The sequence below is a fragment of the Brassica napus genome, chromosome C3, assembly GCF_020379485.1.
Source record: "Brassica napus cultivar Da-Ae chromosome C3, Da-Ae, whole genome shotgun sequence".
In the NCBI taxonomy this organism is placed as follows: Eukaryota; Viridiplantae; Streptophyta; class Magnoliopsida; order Brassicales; family Brassicaceae; genus Brassica; species Brassica napus.
The window spans coordinates 37304222-37325925 of record NC_063446.1 but is presented as its reverse complement, the minus strand read 5'-3'; the positions used below and the strand labels follow the sequence as shown (position 1 = coordinate 37325925).

The window sequence follows — 21704 nt, the reverse complement described above, 5'->3', positions numbered from 1 at the left end:
TCGGACATTTGAACTCTGATGTGTCTTTCACCGATCTGATGATCACCTATTCAAGAGTGATTTAAAACACAAAGTAGAAAGACCTAGATACCCCTTGGTAGGGGAATCATCCTCGGGATATAAGAGCAACTCCATTGGGGAGTATTTAGTCCAAAAGGTCCTTAAAAACAAAATAAAAATAAATGAGAAAGCCTGAATTAATGAAGTACCGCTCTCTAAATTGGGCTTTCTAGGTTCGGTAAGGAGCCCTAACGTGGCACATTCTCGTTGGACCGCACTGTCTCTCTCCTTCCTCGCGAGAAAACCGAAGAGAAGAGTTTGTTTCTCGACTTCTCCGTCTTCGACTTCTCCGTCTTCTCTCTGGGCGAGCTCCGCGACGTCTCCGCCGGCGTCTCTGAATCGACTAGTGTCGTGTCTCTCTCGGCGTCCCTATCTCGAACACAGTCATCTCTCTCTCAACCTCGACGTCTCTGTCTCGATTTCTCAATCTTCTCTCTCTCGGTGACTTTCATCCTCGACTTCTCCGTCTTCTCTCTCTGTCGAACCTCGTCGACTCTCTCTCGAACCTCGTCGTCTCTGTCTCAACCTCTCCATCTTCGCTCTATCGGTGACTTTCATTCTCGACTTCTCCGTCTTCTCTCTCTCTCTCTCGAATCTCGTCGACTCTCTCTCGAACCTCGTCTGGAATCTCTTCTCCATCTCCTTATCGGTAAGAAAGCATTCATTTTTCTGATCTTTATGTTACTGCTGTCTCGATTTTGTTTCTGCGGTTTGGTTTCTCTCCCATTCTCTGTTCATGATTCATCTGTTTTGTCTTCTTCTTCCACAGGTTATGAAGTTCAGAAGACAGAAGCTTCAAAAGAAGGCACCACTGAGGGAAGGAGTCAGACCGGATTGAAGATGAAGAAGAAACAAGATAAGTCAGAACATCCTTGTCTTTTAAAATTGATGTCGTTGGTGATTGTTTGATAATATTGAGGACGGTGAAAACTGTTAGATTACTAGTACATTGTTTCTGGAAATCGAAATGCTTAAGTTTAATTTTTCCTCTGTTTTATATAAGTTAGCGATGGTGGGAATGATTGTTTGTGGAATCGAATTGTGCTTTCTTTGTTGTTTTTGTTTTCTGTTTTTTTTTTCGTTTATCTGATTATAGAGAGAAAGATTTTAATTATTCTTTGTTTGTTGGTTGTGTGTTAGGGTTGAGGATGTCCGTGGAAGAAAGGAAACAGGGAGGACTTAAAGCATGATCACATCAAAGCTTCTGTCTATCATTTCACAGCTGAGAAGAGGTAAATTGTCTTTCCTGTCTAAGTAGATTTAGCTGTAAGTGGTTGGGAATTAAATGATCTTTTAGGCTGCATGGTAGATTTAGGCTGCTTGGTAGATTTAGATGAACTCTTGTCATTAAAACTTGAACAACCTAAAATTAACTCTTGCCATTTAAAACATCTCCAACTTCAAACTTTAAACTTTCCATCAAAAATTGTCATTAAAACTTGACATTAAAGCTTCAACAACAAACCAACTTTAACTTCTATAAACTATGACTCCAAATCTATTTCCTTCTCCAAAACTTTTATCTTCTCCAAAACAATTTCTTTCTATTCTGTTCTTTCTTTTATGCTTTCAAAAACTCTGTTCCAAAACTCGTATGGATCCTTATATTCAACAATGTAGCTTTCAAAACCTCTTGAACAGTCAACAACCCAACAGTCAGTGGAATGAGTCTGTTGAGTATGTCTCTGCGTATGTCCCTCGTGAGCCTTATCAGTCTTTCCCTCGTGAGTCTTATCAGTCTGCCCCTCCTGAGTCTGTCTCTGCGTCTGATGCCTCTGTTCCCAATGGCAATGATGATGGCAATGAAAACGCAAAGACTGTGACTCCTGAACGTAAAGAGAGGCGTAAGTGGTCACCAACAGAAGATTGTGTGCTGATAAGTTCTTGGTTGAACACTTCAAGGATGCATTGGTGGGGAATGAGCGGAAGGCAAGTGCATTTTGGAAACGAATTGCGGCTTACTATGCTGCGAGTCCCAAGCTAGCTGGTGTGAAGCCGAGAGCGTACAACAACTGTAAATCTAGGTGGGAGAAGATCAATGAAGCCGTGTGTAAGTTTGTTGGGTGCTTTGAAGCTGCAACGAAACAAAGATCGAGTGGACAGAACGAGGATGATGTCTTGAAGATGGCTTACGAGATTTACTCTAAATCATTTTAATAAAAAAAAAAAAATTTAAGAACCTCAATGGGGTCCTACCAATGGAGAAGAAAAAATTACATAGGTTAACAAGAGTACTTAACCTTTCAAATCACAAAATTATATATTAATTTAATGTTAAGTACCCCTTAGGGGTCTAAGGAGCCTACAACTTCAACTGCACGACACTCCTGGACCTTGCCTTTGCTGTTACTACGGTGGTGGTTCAAATGTGTTCTTCAAAGACAGACTCTTGCCTTCTTATGCCTTTACCGTTTTGTTCTTTGTACAGGTTTCGCCAATTCTCCACCAAAATCTCCCTCACGCACACTACCTGGAGATTTTTTTTTTTTTTTTGCAAGATGACCTGTAATTATTTATTCAAAACCAAAATTCTATGATTAATTGGGCCATAAACCATGTTCTTAATCAAGGACATTGGCTCTTCAGTCCATATTTTCTACAATATTATATACTTATCATTCACAAAAAATTACAATTTACAGGAACCATATTCTCCAAATCCACGTATAGAATTAGGAAATATATTATTTGTAACACTATTGTAGTATTGTGACAAATAATAAGTTGTGACTTACTGTGCATGTTATGTAACTTGTATACCAATTAACACATAAGATATTTCTTTAAGAATATGTATAAACTTTAAATGATGTTGCTTTAACTTCTTGATTGAATGCCATCGCTTTAATTTTTCTTTTGATCTAAACATATAATCCAGTATAAAGACGAAATCTATGTTTTTTTTTTTTTTGAAAAAGGGCATAAGACGAAATCTATGTTCAAGAATAAAACTACCAACTTTAATCCACTGAAAACGCTCTAGCGATGTTGATTTAGAATATATGCTAGTGTTGACTAAAAACACCAGTGAAAACGCTCACAAACAGTTTCATTCGGGTATTATAAGAAACCAGATCACGTACGAGACAGTCTTCCCGAGTCGGGGTAGCCGGGTAGGTTTTAGTTCTGATGTTTATGAAGAGGATAGTAACTGGTTATCTGTTGTATCTGATGGAGTTTGGATATTTTAAACCAAAGTAACTACTCTTTTCTTATGTGTTAGTACGTATAAAGTTGGGCATTTTCGATTTGGATATTGTTTGCATTATGGAATTGCAGACATTGTTGAAGTTAATGAAGGTGATTACAATCTTCTAAAGTGTTTGGTTAAAGCAGGAGTTGAAGATAGATTGGTTAAGGTGAATTGAAGTTTAACCGGTTGAAGCTATTGGAAAGACTCTAGTCGCGAAAGAGGGTTTCCAAAGTTGTAGCTAATGCCTTTAAAGGCTTATTATCTTCAGCTGTAAAAGATCTAACGGAATCATTCGAGAGTATATAACTCGTGATGATCTTCCTGCTCGCCTCTTGAGCTGATTCTTCTTTGATGAGTGGATTGCTAGATCTGATCTGGCCCCAGTGAGTAAGATCTCCAAATCGGAGTCTAACACTGGGTAAACAAATCTTTTCGTCTTGTGTTCGTTCATTCATACTTTCTTTGATTCTACAATCGAAACAAACGAGTGTGAAAGAGAGTGATTCCAGTGAGGGGAGCGTTCGTTCATGGTGAAATCTAACAAAGTGGTATCAGAGCCAGGTTCAACGATGAATCCATTGACGCTGACGACGCCGAACATCAGAATCTTCGACGGTACCGAAGATTTCTCACTATGGAAGATAAGGATGATGGCGCATCTCGGTTACCTAGGGTTGAAGGAGGTGCTTACTGATACTAAACTTGAGAAGGTTATCTCAGTATCGAAGACGGAAGAGAAGAAGACTGAGGATGATGATGAAGAGGATAACGCGTCATCGGAGTCTGAGAAGAAGGTTGTTCCCGATCTAGCCAAGATTGAGAAGTCAGAGAAGGCCAAGAATCTGATTGTTATGAATCTTGGAGATAAGGTTCTAAGGAAGATAAATGTTGATGAATCTTTGGCTCAGATCTGGTCGCTCTTGAATCATCTCTACATGGAGAGTTCTCTGCCGAATCGCATACACTTGCAATTGAATTTCTACACGTTCCGGATGGTTGATTCAAAGACTATTGATCAAAATGTAGACGAGTTTCTGAAGATTATTACTGAGTTGGGAAGTTTGCAGGTGTGTGTAACTGATGAAGTACAAGCGATCTTGTTGTTAACTTCGCTACCGTCAAACTTTGATCAACTGAAACATACATTGAAGTATGGAAGAGAATCATTGACGTTACAAGAAGTGATTTCAGCTGCAAAATCTAGAGAGCGAGAGATTACTAAAACTGAGAAGTCTGAAAAAGGGTCTGGGTCTGCATTGTACACAAGTGACAGAGGAAGATCAAACTTCAGAGGGTCAAAGGATTCAAAGAGAAGCAAGAATAGAAGCAGGTCAAATTCAAGATCAAAGCTTACTTGTTGGTTTTGCAAGAAGGAAGGACATGTCAAAAAGGACTGCTATGCTAGAAAGCGTCGAATGGAGGAAGATAGTCCTGGTGAAGCTGGAGTGATTACTGAAAAGCTGATGTTCTCTGAAGCGTTGAGCATGAATCAACAAGACAACAAGAGTACTTGGGTCATCGACTCAGGATGTACATTCCACATGACATCAAGGAGAGATTGGTTACTGGACTTCACTGAATGCGACTCTATGATGATCTTACTTGGTGATGATCATACAGTAGAGTCCAGGGGTTGTGGAACAGTGAGGTTGAATACGAATGGAGGATCTATTAAGATGTTGAAGAATGTCAGATATGTGCCTAATCTCCGAAGGAATCTGATCTCAACCGGTACGTTGGATAAGCTGGGCTATCTTCATAAAGGTGGAGCAGGCATAGTTAGTTTCTACAAAGGAGATAAGCTGGGGATGAAAGAGAATCTTAAGAATGGCTTGTATGTTCTGGATGGAAACACAAAGGTATATGAAAATCTTAACACTGAGAGGCAGATGAGCAAGACAGCGTTGTGGCATAGTCGCCTTGGCCATATGAACTTGAATAGTTTGAAGATCTTGGCTGGAAAATGACTGATTGATAAGAAAGAGATCTTAGAGCTGTCTGAAGCGTTGAGCATGAATCAACAAGACAACAAGAGTACTTGGGTCATCGACTCAGGATGTACATTCCACATGACATCAAGGAGAGATTGGTTACTGGACTTCACTGAATGCGACTCTATGATGATCTTACTTGGTGATGATCATACAGTAGAGTCCAGGGGTTGTGGAACAGTGAGGTTGAATACGAATGGAGGATCTATTAAGATGTTGAAGAATGTCAGATATGTGCCTAATCTCCGAAGAAATCTGATCTCAACCGGTACGTTGGATAAGCTGGGCTATCTTCATAAAGGTGGAGCAAGCATAGTTAGTTTCTACAAAGGAGATAAGCTAGCGATGAAAGGGAATCTTAAGAATGGCTTGTATGTTCTGGATGGAAACACAGAGGTATATGAAAATCTTAACACTGAGAGGCAGATGAGCAAGACAGCGTTGTGGCATAGTCGCCTTGGCCATATGAACTTGAATAGTTTGAAGATTTTGGCTGGAAAAGGACTGATTGATAAGAAAGAGATCTTAGAGCTGGAGTTTTGTGAAAATTGTGTTCTTGGCAAGTCAAAGAAACTGAGTTTCAATGTAGGAAGACACAACACGAAGGAGGCTCTGGGTTATGTTCACGCTGATTTGTGGGGGGCTCCAAGTGTTACACTATCTCTATCTGGCAAACAGTATTTTCTGTCGATTGTAGATGACAAGACCAGGAAGGTTTGGTTGATGTTTCTAAAGACGAAAGATGAGACATTTGAGAGGTTTTGCGAATGGAAGCAGTTGGTTGAGAAACAAATCAACAAGAAGGTTAAAGTTCTTAGGACAGACAATGGCTTGGAGTTTTGCAATCTCAAATTTGATGAGTTCTGCAGGAAGCAAGGGATTGAGAGACATCATACCTGCACATATACTCCACAGCAAAACGGAATTGCGGAGAGGATGAATAGGACACTGATGGAGAAAGTTAGGTGTATGTTGAGCGAGTCTGGTCTTGGTGAAGAGGTCTGGGCTGAAGTAGCTACTACAGCAGCATACATTGTCAACAGGTCTCCGTGTTCAGCGATTGATCATAATGTCCCAGAGGAATTGTGGCTTGGTAGGAAACCAGGGTATCAGCATCTCAAGAGATTTGGTTCTGTTGCCTACGTCCATCAAGATCAAGGAAAGCTTAAGCCTCGTGCTTTGAAAGGAGTATTTCTTGGGTATCCTCAGGGAGTCAAAGGATACAAGATATGGTTGTTGGAAGAAGAGAAGTGTGTCATTAGTCGAAACGTTTTTTTTCAAGAACTAAAGGTCTATAAGGATGTAAAATCAGAGGATCATGGCTCGTCTAATCAGGTTACTATGTCAAACTCATTAGGTAGAGTAATGGAGCCTATTATGAGTCATGGTGATGGTTTGAAGACAGTGAAAGTTGGAGAGGCTTCAGGTGAAGGTGGAGCTTCTGAAAAGTCAAAAGAAGAGTTGACAATTGCAGGTTCTGATACTATTGAAGAAGGAATAGACGCAGTTGACAATGTCGATTTGTCGGGTTATCAGTTGGCTAAAGATCGAGGTAGAAGACAGATTGTGCCACCAGCATGGATGTCAGACTACTCAAATATAGCTTGTGCGTTGATAGCTGCTGAGGAAATTGAATCAAGTGAACCTCAGTGCTATCATGAAGCTCGCAACAGTAAAGACTGGCATTTGTGGGATGGTTCTATGACAGATGAGTACACGTCTCTTCAGAGGAACAAGACTTGGGATATTGTTGATCGACCAAAGGATCAGGCAGTCATCTCATGTAGATGGTTATACAAGATAAAACCCGGTATCCCTGGAGTAGAAGATAAGCGTTACAGGTCAAGGTTAGTTGCAAGAGGATTTACGCAACGTGAAGGTATTGATTATGAGGAAGTGTTTGCACCTGTGGTGAAGCACATATCAATACGGATTCTGATGTCAATTGTGGTTAACAAGAATCTGGAACTGGAACAAATGGATGTGAATGGAAACTTGGATCAAGTGATATACATGGAGCAGCCTGAGGGTTATGAGGTGAATCCAGGAAAAGATCAAGTTTGTTTGTTAAAGAAATCGTTGTATGGCTTAAAACAGGCACCAAGGCAGTGGAATAAGAGGTTTAACACATTCATTGTGTCACAAGGGTTTGTGAGAAGTGATCAAGACTCATGTGTTTACGTTAAAGTGCTTGGTCCTGAAGATTATGCGTATCTCTTGTTATACGTTGATGATATTCTGTTGGCTGCAAAGCAGAGATCTGAGATTTAGAAGATCAAGGATGTCTTGAGTGGGGAGTTTGAAGTGAAGGACATGGGAGCTGCCTGCAGAATCCTTGGGATCGACATCAGGAGGGATAGAACTCAAGGAACTCTGGAATTGTCTCAAGCGATATACTTAGAGAAGGTGATTCACAGATTTCATATGGAAGATTCAAAATATGTGTCAACTCCAATTGGTTCTCAGTTCAAGTTGTCAGCAGTAAAACAAGGAGATGAGAGTATAGATACAAATAAGTTTCCGTATCTGAGTGCAGTAGGAAGTGTTATGTACGCAATGACTGGTACACGACCAGATGTGGCGTATGCATTGGGTCTAGTCAGTCGGTTCATGAGCAAACCCGGAAGTGATCATTGGGAAGCAGTGAAGTGGTTGCTTCGTTATCTGAAAGGATCATTGGATTTGAAACTTATGTTTACTCAAGAAGACGAGTTTAAGGTTCAAGGTTACAGTGATTCAGACTTTGGGGGGGACTTGGATAAGAAGAGATCGTTGAGTGGTTATGTGTTCACAGTTGGTGGAAATACTGTAAGTTGGAAGTCAAGTCTACAGCCAGTAGTTGCCCTTTCGACTACAGAGGCGGAGTATTTGCCTTAACGGAAGCGGTGAAGGAAGCAATTTGGATAAAAGAGTTGCTGAGGGAGATGGGATTTGAACAACAGGCAGTGTCTATTTGGTGTGATTCATAGTCAGCGATAAGTCTGTCCAAGAATAAGGTGTTTCATGAGAGAACAAAACATGTTGCCAGAAAGTATCACTTCATCAGAGATGTTATTGAAGATGGAGAAGTAGAAGTCTTGAAGATTCATACTTTGCGGAATCCGGCAGACATGTTGACAAAGTGCATTCCAGTACATAAGTTTGAAGCAGCGTCGGAGCTGCTGAAGGTAATCAGTTGAATGTGAGATGATTAGCATAGCCAGAGGTAAGGATCACAGTATGGTAATCTACTCATTGTAAAGGATAATGAAGATTGAATCAAGGTGGAGTGTTGAAGTTAATGAAGGTGATTACAATCTTCTAAAGTGTTTGGTTAAAGCAGGAGTTGAAGATACATTGGTTAAGGTGAATTGAAGATTAACCGGTTGAAGCTATTGGAAAGACTCTAGTCGCGAAAGAGGGTTTCCAAAGTTATAGCTAATGCCTTTAAAGGCTTATTATCTTCAGCTGTAAAAGATCTAACGGAATCATTCGAGAGTATATAACTCGTGATGATCTTCCTGCTCGCTTCTTGAGCTGATTCTTCTTTGATGAGTGGATTGCTAGATCTGATCTGGCCCCAGTGAGTAAGATCTCCAAATCGGAGTCTAACACTGGGTAAACAAATCTTTGCGTCTTGTGTTCTTTAATTCATACTTTCTTTGATTCTACAATCGAAACAAAAGAGTGTGAAAGAGAGTGATTCCAGTGAGGAGAGCGTTCGTTCATGGTGAAATCTAACAGACATTAGCTCAAGAATTGCCGAAAAATCAGGTTTACATGAGTTTCATAACATCCACAAAGAATGAGATTTATCTCCGGCTTTGAATAGTATAATAACTAAATATTGCTGAAACAATAATTTTATTACTCTTGTTAATAAAAGAGTTTATGTGACACGCAATAACATATTTTCATTTAGTATACTAAATTTTAAATATCTTTTTTGACTTCCTTATCAAATAATTCATAATTTTTTTCAATACTTAATTGTAAACATTATCTAACTAATATTTATATTTTATTAACAGTTGATAAGGATGCTCTAAGGCTAAAACACTATATAAGAAGACTACCCTTCATTATAAATCATCTCTTTTAAACTTATAAACGTAAACCCTAACAGTTGTGCAAGACTTTCATAATTCTTAAAAGGTATGTTGTTTCTTCAACTTTTTTAACCATATGTTGATTGTGTTTATGCCCTTAAACTTGAGTTTTTCTTCTTAGATAAAGATTCATAAGGATCGGTGGAAACTTTTGTACGATTTTGTGTGCTAACAAGAATTGCATACTTTTTTTTTCAGATGATGATGCAAATCTTTGTTAGGTTTGTTACAGGCAAGAGCATAACCCTTTTGGTCCGAAGGTCAGACACCATTGACAACGTCAAGGCAATGATAGAAGATAAGGAAGGAGTCCCTAGCGACCAGCAGAGACTTATCTTTGTCGGAAATCAGATGGAGGATCACCGTACCGTGGCTGATTACAATATCCAAAAAGACTCAACTCTCCACTTGGTTCTCAGGTTGAGCGGAACTATCCGAATCTTCGTAAAGACTCGTACAGGAAAGACCATAACTCTTTACGTCCAAAGCTCAGACACCATTGGCAACGTCAAGGCAAGGATACAATATAAATTTTGTATCCCTAGCGACAAGCAGACGCTTACGTTTTCCGGAAATCAGATAGAGGATCACCGTACCTTGGCTGATTACAATATCCAAAAAGACTCAATTATCTACTTGGCTCTTGGGTCGGCAAGATTTATGCGCATCTACGTAAAGACTCTTATAGGCATAACCATAACTCTTAACGTCCGAAGCTCGGACACCATTGGCAACGTCAAATCAAGGATACAATTTAAGGAAGGAATCCCTAGCGACAAGCAGAGGCTTATCTTTGTTGGAAATCAGATGGAGGATCACCGTACCGTGGCTGATTACAATATCCAAAAAGATTCAACTATACACTTGGTTTTGGGAGTATTTATGAAAATCTTTGTTAAGTTCCTTGCAGGCAAGACCATAGCCCTTGTGGTTCAAAGCTCATGCACCATTGACAGCGTCAAGACAATGATACAACGTAAGGAAGGATTTCCTACCGACCAGCAGTGTCTTCTCTTTTCCGGATATCAGATCGAAGATGACAGCACCTTGGCTGATTACAATATCCAACAAGACTCAACTCTCCACTGTGTTCTCAAGTTGGGTGGAAGTATGCGTATCTTCATAAAGACTCTTAGGGACAAGATCATAGCCCTTGGTGAGGTCAAAAGCTTAGACACTATTGAAAACGTCAAAGCCAGGATCCAATATAAAGAGGGAATCCCTAAGCACAGGCAGATGTTGAGCTTTGCCGGTCAACAGCTGGAGGATGGCCGTTGCTTGGCGGATTACAACATCTGGAAGGAGTCAATCCTTCATCTCCGTTATTTAGGTGATGGAATGCAAATATTTGTGAAAACGCTCTCTGGTAAAACCATTACCTTAGTAGTTGACAGCTCAGACATTGTTGAGAATGTGAAGGCAAAGATTCAAGACAAGGAAGGGCTCCCACCAAACCGACAGAGAATCACGTTTGCTGGTAAAAACCTCGAGGATGGTCGCACGCTTGCATATTATAACATCCAAAAGGAGTCAACACTTGAACTTTTTTTTAAATTTCACACAAAATAGACTTTATCTATTCGTTTTTCCTTTTTGTTTTTCTTTTCTTGTTTTTGGGTTTTATATTAAACTTTTTTCTTATGGACATGAAACTTGATCGGATATTTGAACTCTGATATGTCTTTCACTGATCTGATGATCACCAATTCAAGAGTGATTTAAAACACAAAGTAGAAAGACCTAGATACCCCTTGGTGGGGGAATCATCCTCGGGATATGAGGAGCCTACAAGTCGAGCGACAAGGGCCATTGAATCGCCAAGCACGGCAGAGATGATGAACTGCACGACCATTCCTGGACCTTGCCTTTGCTGTTACTACGGTGGTAGTTCAAATGTGTTCTTCAAAGACAGACTCTTGCCTTCTTATGCCTTTACCGTTTCGTTCGCCAATTCTCCACCAATATCTCCCTCATGAACACTACCTGGAGATTATACTTTTTGCAAGATGACATGTATTTATTTATTTATATTCAAAACCAAAGTTTAATGATTAATTGGGCCATAAGCCATGTTCTTAATCAAGGACCTTGGCTCTTCAGTCTATTTTTCTACACTATTATATACTTATCAGTCACAATAATTACAATTTATAGGAACCATATTCTCCAAATCAATGTTTAGAATTAGGAAATATGTTCATGTGTAACACTATTGTAGTTTTCTGACAAATAATAAGTTGTTACTTAGTGCACGTTATGACATTGCTTTAAATTCTTGATTGATTGCCATCGCTTTGATATTTCTTTTGATCTAAAACATATATCCGGTACAAAGACGAAATCCATGTTCAAGAATAAAACTACCAACTTAATCCACTGAAAACGCTCTAGCGATTGTTGATTTAGAATATATGCTAGTGTTGACTAAAAACACCAGTGAAAACGCTCGCAAAAAATAGACTCATTCAGATATTAGAAAAAGCTGGATCGGATCGCGTACGAGTCAGTTCTCTAGCTCCGGGTGGATTTGATTCTGATGTTTATGAACAGGAAAGTAAATGGTTATCGGTTGATTCCTATGGATCAGTTTGGATATTTTAAACCAAAGTAACCAAATTACTCTTTTCTTACGTGTTAGTACGTATAAAATACCATTTCTAAAAGTGTTTACACATGCAAAAATTTTCAATAATTTTTGTTTCGCTTTTCACAGTAAGATGCAAATATGAAAAACTATTGAAATATAAAAATTACGTTGGACTGAAAAAACAACTTCCGAACAAAAACAATACTCCAAATAAATAAAAACAACAACGAAAAAAGCAACAACACAAAATTGTAAACAACTTATAATAATAGACAATCGCAATAAGAACATATCATTTTCGAATCACGACACCAGGCGACATTGTTTTGCCCATTCGAAGTGAGAACGATAAGAAGACCCACCTTGAGCCCTAGCTCGCTCGGAGCTAGCCCTCACCTCCTCAGCTTTAGCCCTTACCTTCTGTCCTTCTTCATCCTCTTCCACCATAATCTTTCTCACAAAAGTCGCTACTTCTTCCCGGCCAATCACTCTCTTTGATGTAACTCCGACGTACGAACGGCCACACCGATGTCCTCCGTTAGTAACGTGGCATTCATCCATTGCTCCGATTGGAACTCCTTTCGTCATAAAGAGGCCAAGCCACGATTGGAACTCCTTTCGTCAAGCTCTCTAACACGGAGCTCCTATTAGGTTATGGAATTGCATATCTTATTGATTGAGCTAGGCTCTGATTATATACAGAGTATTAGGTTACAAGAAAGGAAGTTAGTATATACAACATAATGAGAAGAATATGAACGTTAGAGAATTATATACTTTCTATATCTAATACGCCCCCTCAAGACGGACCGCTATTGGTGAGTCCGATCCGATCTTGATGCATAAGTTGTTGAAACGTGAGCGCGGAAGGGGTTTAGTGAGAGCGTCAGCAAGCTGATCTGCAGACGAAACATGAGTAACACGAAGATGACCAGACTGAACATGGTTCCGTACAAAGTGATAGTCAAGAGCCAAATGCTTCATCCTAGAGTGAAAAACCGGGTTGGCAGCGAGATAAGTTGCGCCAATGTTATCACAGTATATTGTTGGCTTTACTGAGCTGCGTAGACCAAGTTCAGTGAGAAGAGAAATCAACCAACACACCTCTGCTGCTGTGGAAGCTATGGATCGATATTCAGCCTCGGTGGAGGATCTTGCAATGCCTGTTTGCTTCTTTGATGACCAAGCAATAGGATGTCTTCCAAAGTACACGATATAAGCTCCTGTGGAAGTGTAGTCATCTTTGTTTCCAGCCCAGTCAGTGTCTGTAAATGCATGGAGAGTGGGTGTGTTGTGACGAGAAAAGAAAACACCGTGTGATATGGTGCTTGATAGGTATCGCAAAATTCGCTTGACTGCTGACCAATGCTCATCAGTAGGTTGATGCATGTATTGAGACATTCTGTTGACAGCAAATGAGATGTCAGGGCGTGTCAAGGATAAGTATTGTAGACTTCCAACAACTGCCCGAAACTGTTTAGGATCTTCAAGTGGTCGTCCAGATTGAAGTGTGAGTTGCTCGGTTGAACACATTGGTGTCGCTACTGTCTTGGCATTAGTCATGTTTGTCCTATGAAGAAAATATGCAATGTAGCGTTTCTGTGTAAGTAACAAACCAGTGGGAGTATGAGTGGCCTCAATGCCAAGAAAGTAAGATAAAGTGCCAAGATCTTTAAGAGAAAATCGTTGAGAAAAGGATTGGACAAATCTGTTTATTTGGTCATTGTTGTTGCCGGTTAGGATGACGTCGTCGACGTAGACCAGCATATACATCAAGACTCCATTGTTGTTATAGATAAACAGACTTTCATCCGCAAATGACCTGAAATCACAAGATAGAAGATAAGTTTTAAGCTCATTATACCAAGCCCTTGGGGCTTGTTTTAATCCATAGACTGCTTTTCGTAATTTGCAAACAGCTGTAGGATTATCCTTGTCAACAAATCCTGGAGGTTGCATCATGAAGACTTCATCCGTAAGGTGTCCCTGCAAAAAGGCATGATTAACATCAAATTGTCTCATGGTCCAGCTGTGTGAAACTGCGACACTAAGAACAAGACGAATAGTTGCTGGTTTTACGACAGGGCTGAACGTATCATGGTAGTCGAGTCCCGGTCGCTGGCTGAAACCTTTAGCAACGAGTCTGGCTTTGAAGCGTTGGACAGAGCCATATGCATTACGTTTGATGGTGAATATCCATCGGCATCCAACAATGTTATGAGCGACCGCAGAGGAGACGAGATCCCACGTTCTGTTGTCAAGTTGAGCATTGATTTCCTCAGCCATTGCTTTCTACCAGCGTGGGTCTTTGAGAGCTTCTGCCACAGACGTGGGGATTGTATCCAAGTAGAGAGTAACTGTGGTGCAGAGATTAAGCTTGTTGACTGGTTTCCGTTGACGAGTGGATTGTCGAGTCGGAGCTGGTGGTTGAGCTGTACTTGTCGGAGCAGCTGTGTCTTCAGTTGTCGCTACAACTGTTGGTGAGGACGAAGAAGGTATAGCTGATTGTTGTTGTGTCGTCTCAATGATGGTTGGAGTTGTAGTGACTGTTTCTGCTGCTTGCGAAGCTGTAGTGGTCTGGTTTGTGGGATTCGTTTGTGGAGGCACTACTGGTGGTGTATCAATAGTCGGAGCAGGTGCTCTTTGTAGCGGTATAATTGTGACTGCTGGCGTCGATGAGGTTGTGCCATCTGCTGAATCATCAACACTAGAAGCAGACATTAGAGGGTTAGGTAAAGCAAACGGATATACATACTCATGAAACACTACATGCCTAGACGTGTAAATGCGAGAGGTTGTTCTATCTAAACAAAAATAGGCACTTTGTGTCGTTGAGTATCCAAGGAAATCACAGGGTGTAGAGCGTGGATCTAGCTTATGTGAAGCATATGGTTGTCGCCATGGATACCAGAGGCTGAAGCGGTAATGAGATGGATCCAATGATTGCACTGTAGAGAAGGCGATCTTGTCTACGCCACGGAGCAAAGGCAGGGTTTGGTGTCGTCTGTCCATCGATGGTTACCGTAGGCATTGGAATCTCAGCAGATTCATCAATGAATCCTTGAAGTTCATGTCCCTCGAGCAAGGCTTTGATTTGTCGGCTCCATATGATGTAATTGAGGTTAGACAGCTTGGTGATGTTTGACATATTGATAGAGAGAAGAGTAGAAGCAGGATCGCTGGTGTTGTAAAAAGAGGTAGATTCGCTTGATGCAGACATGGTGAAACAGAGAGAAGAAAACAGAGTTGTCGTTGTTAGACTAAAGAAGAAGAAGAAAGAAGCGATGGAAAGAAAAATCCTTTACGGCTCTGGTACCATATTAGGTTATGGAATTGCATATCTTATTGATTGAGCTAGGCTCTGATTATATACAGAGTATTAGGTTACAAGAAAGGAAGTTAGTATATACAACATTGTTGACATAAGCTTGAGATAACTTAGGAGAAAAGTTATCCTATGAGATTAGGATAAGAGTTATCTAAATGTTGTTGTTATCTTAATGAGTTTAGGAATTATCTATATGTCGATTACCTAATGAGTTTAGGAGTTTGTCTTGACTATATATAGAGTTGTAACATGACTTGAGAAAGTTGTGAGTTTGAGATATTAATAACAAGTGAGTACTTGTTGAGGAATTCTTGGATCTTTGTGTTTACGTTTCAATAAGTGGTATCAGAGCTTTATTGAAAGCTTAAACAGAACTTCCAAGAGAAACATGGGAGACAAGGATATAGTTGTGACGACAAATAAACCAAAGGGAAGCGGTCTTTCGGCAATCCAATGTCCGATGCTCAACGCCACAAACTACACCGTGTGGAGTATGCGGATGGACGTGATGCTTAAGGTGCATAAGGTGTGGGAAACAATCGAGCCAGGAACAGATGATGGAGATAAAAATAACATGGCTCGAGCACTCTTGTTTCAATCCATACCGGAGGCTCTGCTGCTGCAGTTTGGTACTCTTAAAAGTGCAAAGGAAGTGTGGGAAGCGATCAAACAGAGGCATATAGGAGCTGACAGGGTTCGTGAGGCGAGGCTACAGACATTAATGGATGATTTCCAGAGACTTAAGATGAAAGAAACAGAGACTATAGATGAGTTCTCAGGAAGAATTACAGAGATATCTTCCAAGTCTTCAGCTTTAGGAGAAACTATTGAGGAGCCAAAGCTAGTGAAGAAATTTCTGCATAGCTTGCCGAAGAAGAAATACATACATATTATTGCTGCTCTTGAACAAGTCCTAAACCTCAATACCACTGATTTTGAGGATATTGTGGGAAGACTTAAGGCTTATGAAGAAAGGATTCAAGATGAGGATCAACATGAGGAGCAAGGGAAGCTTATGTATGCTAATATGGATGCACAAGGAGACCAAGATGGTGGCGGTAGAGGAAGAGGACAAGGAGGTCGGTTCTCAAATTACAGAGGAAGGGGACGGGGAAGGAATAATAATCAGAGAGATTGGAAGCAAGGACGAGATACGTCAAAAGTGGTGTGCTATCGCTGTGACAAATCTGGTCACTATGCTTACAATTGTCCAGACCGTCTCCTCAAGCTTCAAGAAACACATGAGAACGATGATGAAAGCACACGAGAGGCTGAGGAGTTAATGATGAATGAGGTAGTTTACCTTAATGAGCAGAAGGTGACACCGAGCAAGTTTGATGTGCACACTGATCAAGATAATATCTGGTATTTAGACAATGGAGCAAGCAATCATATGTCTGGAAATCGAGATTATTTCTCTGTGATTGATGAGAAGGTAACAGGAAAGGTGAGGTTCGGGGATGATTCTCGGATTGACATAAAAGGCAAAGGGTCAATTCTTTTCGTAAGCAAGGATGGAAAGAAAAAGATCCTAGGCGATGTCTATTTTATACCAGAGTTAAGGAGCAACATCATCAGCCTTGGTCAAGCAACAGAAGCTGGTTGTGATGTACGTATGAAGGAGAATTATCTCACGCTATATGATCGAGATGGAAACTTACTTGTGAAGGCTATCAGATCCAGAAATCGATTATATAAGGTTGTTATGGAAGTTGATAATACTAAGTGCTTACTCTTGAAGAAGGACAGTGACTCTGCTCTTTGGCATTCGAGACTTGGACATGTGGGGCTAGAGAACATGAGATCAATGATGAGCAAAAGAATGGTTACCGGAATGCCTGACATAACTGTCAAGAAGGATACGTGCGCTTCATGTCTCCTAGGGAAGCAAACCAGATCAAGCTTTCCAAACGCAACCTCCTTCCGTGCCACACAAGTACTTGAACTTGTACATGGTGATCTCTGCGGGCCAATCTCACCACCAACGGCGGGAAGAAACAGATACATCTTCGTCTTGATTGATGACCACACACGTTATATGTGGACGATTCTATTGGAAGAAAAGAGCGAAGCATTCGTTAAGTTTCAGAAGTTTAAGCAACTCGTTGAGAGGGAAACTGGAGAAAGAATTAAAACTTTTAGAACAGATAGAGGAGGGGAATTCACATCCAACGAGTTCAATAGCTTCTGTGATAATCAAGGGATACATCGCCATCTCACTGCACCTTATTCCCCACAACAAAATGGGGTTGTTGAGAGGCGAAACCGGACCCTGATGGAGATGACACGAAGCATTATGAAAGCAATGGAGGTACCAAATTATTTGTGGGGGGAAGGAGTGAGACATGCAACTTATGTTATCAATAGAGTAGCAACTCGTACGCTGAAGATCATGACTCCATATGAGTGCTTAAAGAAGAAGAAGCCAAACGTTGAGCACTTGCGAGTTTTTGGCTGCGTGTGTTTTGCAAGAAGTGAGGCTCCATATCTAAGAAAGTTGGATGATAGGTCACGAACAATGGTACATCTAGGAGTCGAGCCAGGATCAAAGGCATATCGTCTTTATGATCCGATTAACCGGAAAATAGTGGTAAGCCGAGATGTTGTTTTTGATGAAAACAGAGTATGGAAGTGGAATTCAAGTGGCAAAGAGACAATGATTACACTACCAGAGACACAATCACGAGAAGGAACTGAGAGAGTTTCTGATGAGAAAAGAGATAACCAGAGTTCTAGTGAAGAAGATGAAGAAGATAGTGATGCAGAGATGCAAGGAGAAACAGAGGAACATCCGATGTTGAGAAGATCGGTAAGAGAAAGTACCAAGCCTAAGTACTTAGATGACTATGTATTACTGTCTGATGGACAGGAGGAAGCAGAAAGGATTTTGTTTCTGATTAATGAGGAACCGTGGGACTGGAATGAGGCCAGAACAGAGAAGGTGTGGAGAGATGCTTGTGAAGAGGAAATCACATCGATAAAGAAGAATCATACCTGGACTCTCGTTGCTCTCCCAGATGGGTGCAAGGCCATTGGATTGAAGTGGATCTTCAAAGTGAAACACAATGCAGATGGGAGCATAAATAAGTACAAAGCTAGGCTAGTTGCAAAAGGCTATGTACAACGTTACGGTGTGGACTTTGAGGAGGTATTTGCTCCTGTGGCTAGGATGGAAACAGTTCGAGTGATCATTGCCTTAGCAGCTTCTAATAGCTGGGAGATACATCATCTTGATGTAAAAACAGCCTTCCTCCATGGCGAGCTACAAGAGGAAGTGTTTGTGTCTCAACCTGAAGGATTTAAAGTGAAAGGAAGTGAGAGCAAAGTCTACAGATTACACAAGGCTCTGTACTGTCTGAAGCAAGCCCCTAGGGCGTGGAACATTAAACTCAATCAGATTCTTAAAGAGCTTAACTTTGTCAAGTCGTCTAAGGAACCTTCTCTGTTTCGTAGAAGAACATCTAACTCACTGCTTCTTGTAGCAGTATATGTTGACGATTTGCTAATTACAGGGTCTAGTTTAGCAGATATAGGCGAGTTCAAACGAGAGATGGCTATGAAATTTGAGATGAGTGATCTCGGGAGGCTTAACTATTACCTTGGGATTGAAGTTCTTCAAGTAAAAGGAGGAGTGGTCTTGAAACAGGAGCGATATGCAGCAAGGATTCTAGAGGAGACAGGTATGGCTGACTGCAATGCTGTTCATATTCCGATGGAAGCTGGTCTCAAGTTATCAAAAGCGGTGTCTGAAGAGGCGATCAACGAGAAGGTGTTTAGAAGGAACATTGGCTGTCTTTGTTATCTAATTCATACGAGACCGGATCTAGCACAGAGTGTTGGAGTTTTAAGTCGTTATATGCATGAGCCAAAGACCTCACATGGAGCTGCACTCAAGCAAGTCTTGAGATATTTAAAGGGAACTTGCTCTCTTGGTCTCTTCTACAGAAACGATGGAATGCAGGAACTTGTGGGTTATAGCGATGCGAGTTACAATGTAGATCCGGATGATGGGAAGAGCACTACAGGACATATCTTCTATCTCAATGGCTGTCCAATAACCTGGTGTTCACAGAAGCAGGAGATAGTTGCACTTTCATCTTGTGAGGCCGAGTTCATGGCAGCCACTGAGACTGCAAAACAGGCGTTGTGGTTACACGAGCTTCTTGAAGAAATTACAGAGGGTGAGAAGAAGAAGGTAGTCATTCGTATTGACAACAAATCGACGATTGCTTTGACTAAGAACCCAGTGTTTCACGGGCGAAGCAAACACATACACAGACGGTTTCATTTCATAAGGGAATGCGTGGAAGATGGGCTTGTGGTCGTTGAACATGTTGCAGGGAAGGAGCAAAAGGCTGATATCCTAACTAAGGCACTTGGGAGGATCAGTTTCAAGGAGATGAGAGACATGATTGGAGTACAAAATGTGTCTAAAGATGATCTCAAGCTTAAGGGGGAGATTGTTGACATAAGCTTGAGATAACTTAGGAGAAAAGTTATCCTATGAGATTAGGATAAGAGTTATCTAAATGTTGTTGTTATCTTAATGAGTTTAGGAATTATCTATATGTCGATTACCTAATGAGTTTAGGAGTTTGTCTTGACTATATATAGAGTTGTAACATGACTTGAGAAAGTTGTGAGTTTGAGATATTAATAACAAGTGAGTACTTGTTGAGGAATTCTTGGATCTTTGTGTTTACGTTTCAATAAACATAATGAGAAGAATATGAACGTTAGAGAATTATATACTTTCTATATCTAATAGCTCCACCCACAATGAGACAAGAACCCACCGATCGATCCATGGCTCAAAATCTCAACTTGCGGTGCCCATTGCGTGACAACAAGACCAACACCACGCGTGCCGTCCAAGAAACCTTCTGGTAGACCGGCACTTACCTGACCATCATCACTCGAGCTCGCCCCAAGGTAAGAAGTGGGCCTACGCAGAACCCATAGAAACCTTTGACCACTTAAATCTAAACCGTAAGCGAGTTCCATAGTTTGCTCTAAGGACAGTGTACCACCACTTCCTAAACACACAAACACCACTGACTTATCCGGTTGCTTGTCCAACCACTCAAGTATGTTATCGGCCTTTTCAGTAGGCCCACTAGACCTAACAATAGGCCCAATACCATAAACCGGTGCTTTCATAACCCGGCTCAATTCTCCATCCTCCCTAAAGGCTCATAGGTATCTCCTCGCAACACCGCATACACTCTCGGTACTGTGGGTTTGACCGGTCTAACATTGTTTCCAAAAGCTCGTCCGGTCCGACCGGTCTACAACCTGGTATTTTCATAGGCTCTTTGATATCAGTATATTCCCCTTCCACGACTCTATCCAATACCGGCGTGTACACTACTACAGCCAAGAACCACGCGTGGGAAGGGACGTACACGTACGTAGCGTTCACGCCAATATCATCAGCAATGGACATCAACCCGGTACCAAAAATGTCTATGATCATGACCGTCGGTTTCCGATTCATTGATTTCACGGCGTCTTGAACCGCCGTCTTTGTCTTCGTTGCTCGCATCATCTCTATGATTTTAGTAGGTACCGTCGCATCTGGGGAGTGGTCTATATCAATTGAGGGTAGTTCCCTAACTTCACATGTCCCTCTCGCCATGGCTGCACGTATGGCCTCTGTTTCTATCGGGGAGGAACCGGAGGTTACGGCGAGAATGGTGACGTGAATCTTGAGGACGGAGGAGAGACGGTTGCCTAGTTCGAGGATAGGGATGAGGTGGCCTAAGCCAGGGCTAGCGACTAGAAGCGCGTGAGGCTGGTCCATGATCTATTCATGAGAAGGATGTGCTAACATGATTATGAATCGAGAGAGTGTTAAATAAAAGGGTATTATTACGTGAGATCCTCCATCACTTACCTGTCCTTGTATAAGAAGTTGTTTCTTGCTTGTCAATGGCTGTGTATGAACTGGGATAAGACCATGGTATATATAAAGGGTCATTTTTAACAAATAAAAAGGGACATTTAGACCAAAAAAATAAAAAAGGGACATTTTACGGAGAGAGTATTTATTATTAGGAGAATTTGTCAAAACTAACCCACAACTTGATTTTAACCCCAAACCTATACTCAATGCAAAACTAACTTAAAAGCCTTCTGAAATTACAACCCAGCTCCTTGTGACCAAACAAAAAAAAGAAGTCATTTTTACGAATATAGCCCTAGTAAGTCGTCAGAGATGTTGGAAGTCGTCTGGACGACTTCAAAGTAAGTCTTCTGGTGTAGCTGATCTTAAAAATAATTTATCAATTTTTAAAAAAATATTTTGATAAGCGAAAAATTAAAATCATGTAATTATAAACAGTTTTAAGTGATATAAATTAAAATATAACAAAATTGAATTGTTTTCAACATAGATGAGTGTAAGTAGTGAATCATGGTATTTCTTTGGTCTAGGATTTGACAACATATGTTGTAG

At 40.8% G+C, this 21704-nt stretch overlaps 4 protein-coding genes across 4 annotated transcripts; 2 read left to right on the top strand and 2 right to left on the bottom strand.

The window, feature by feature from the left end:
- The first annotated feature begins 1654 nt into the window (after positions 1-1654).
- Positions 1655-2217, top strand: LOC111211065 (glutathione S-transferase T3-like). Its single transcript, XM_048749602.1, has 2 exons — positions 1655-1879; positions 1963-2217. The coding sequence occupies exons 1-2, from the start codon at positions 1655-1657 to the stop codon at positions 2215-2217; spliced, it is 480 nt and encodes a 159-aa protein (XP_048605559.1).
- Positions 2218-9268: 7051 nt separating this feature from the next.
- LOC106350487 (polyubiquitin-like) lies at positions 9269-12435 on the top strand. Its single transcript, XM_048751522.1, has 2 exons — positions 9269-9378; positions 9531-12435. Exon 2 carries the CDS (start codon positions 9531-9533, stop codon positions 10899-10901), a length of 1371 nt encoding a protein of 456 aa, XP_048607479.1. The 5' UTR covers positions 9269-9378; the 3' UTR covers positions 10902-12435.
- Positions 12436-19809: 7374 nt separating this feature from the next.
- Positions 19810-21214, bottom strand: LOC125583928 (UDP-glycosyltransferase 72D1-like). Its single transcript, XM_048751523.1, has 2 exons — positions 21144-21214; positions 19810-21053 (listed from the first exon to the last, which is right to left on the bottom strand). Exon 2 carries the CDS (start codon positions 21048-21050, stop codon positions 20433-20435), a length of 618 nt encoding a protein of 205 aa, XP_048607480.1. The 5' UTR covers positions 21051-21053; positions 21144-21214; the 3' UTR covers positions 19810-20432.
- On the bottom strand, positions 20009-20407 carry LOC125583058 (UDP-glycosyltransferase 72D1-like). The gene has a single exon (XM_048749601.1). The coding sequence runs from the start codon at positions 20405-20407 to the stop codon at positions 20009-20011; it is 399 nt and encodes a 132-aa protein (XP_048605558.1).
- Positions 21215-21704: the final 490 nt, after the last annotated feature.

What these genes read in the sequence shown, in the direction of transcription:
- LOC111211065 (XM_048749602.1), top strand. Translation starts at nt 1,655, where the DNA reads ATGGATCCTTATATTCAACAATGTAGCTTTCAAAACCTCTTGAACAGT. An exon ending in GCAATGAAAACGCAAAGACT is followed by an intron (nt 1,880 to 1,962) that starts GTGACTCCTGAA and finishes GAACACTTCAAG; the next exon opens with GATGCATTGGTGGGGAATGA.
- LOC106350487 (XM_048751522.1), top strand. Translation starts at nt 9,531, where the DNA reads ATGATGATGCAAATCTTTGTTAGGTTTGTTACAGGCAAGAGCATAACC.
- LOC125583058 (XM_048749601.1), bottom strand. Translation starts at nt 20,407, where the DNA reads ATGAAAGCACCGGTTTATGGTATTGGGCCTATTGTTAGGTCTAGTGGG.
- LOC125583928 (XM_048751523.1), bottom strand. Translation starts at nt 21,050, where the DNA reads ATGGACCAGCCTCACGCGCTTCTAGTCGCTAGCCCTGGCTTAGGCCAC.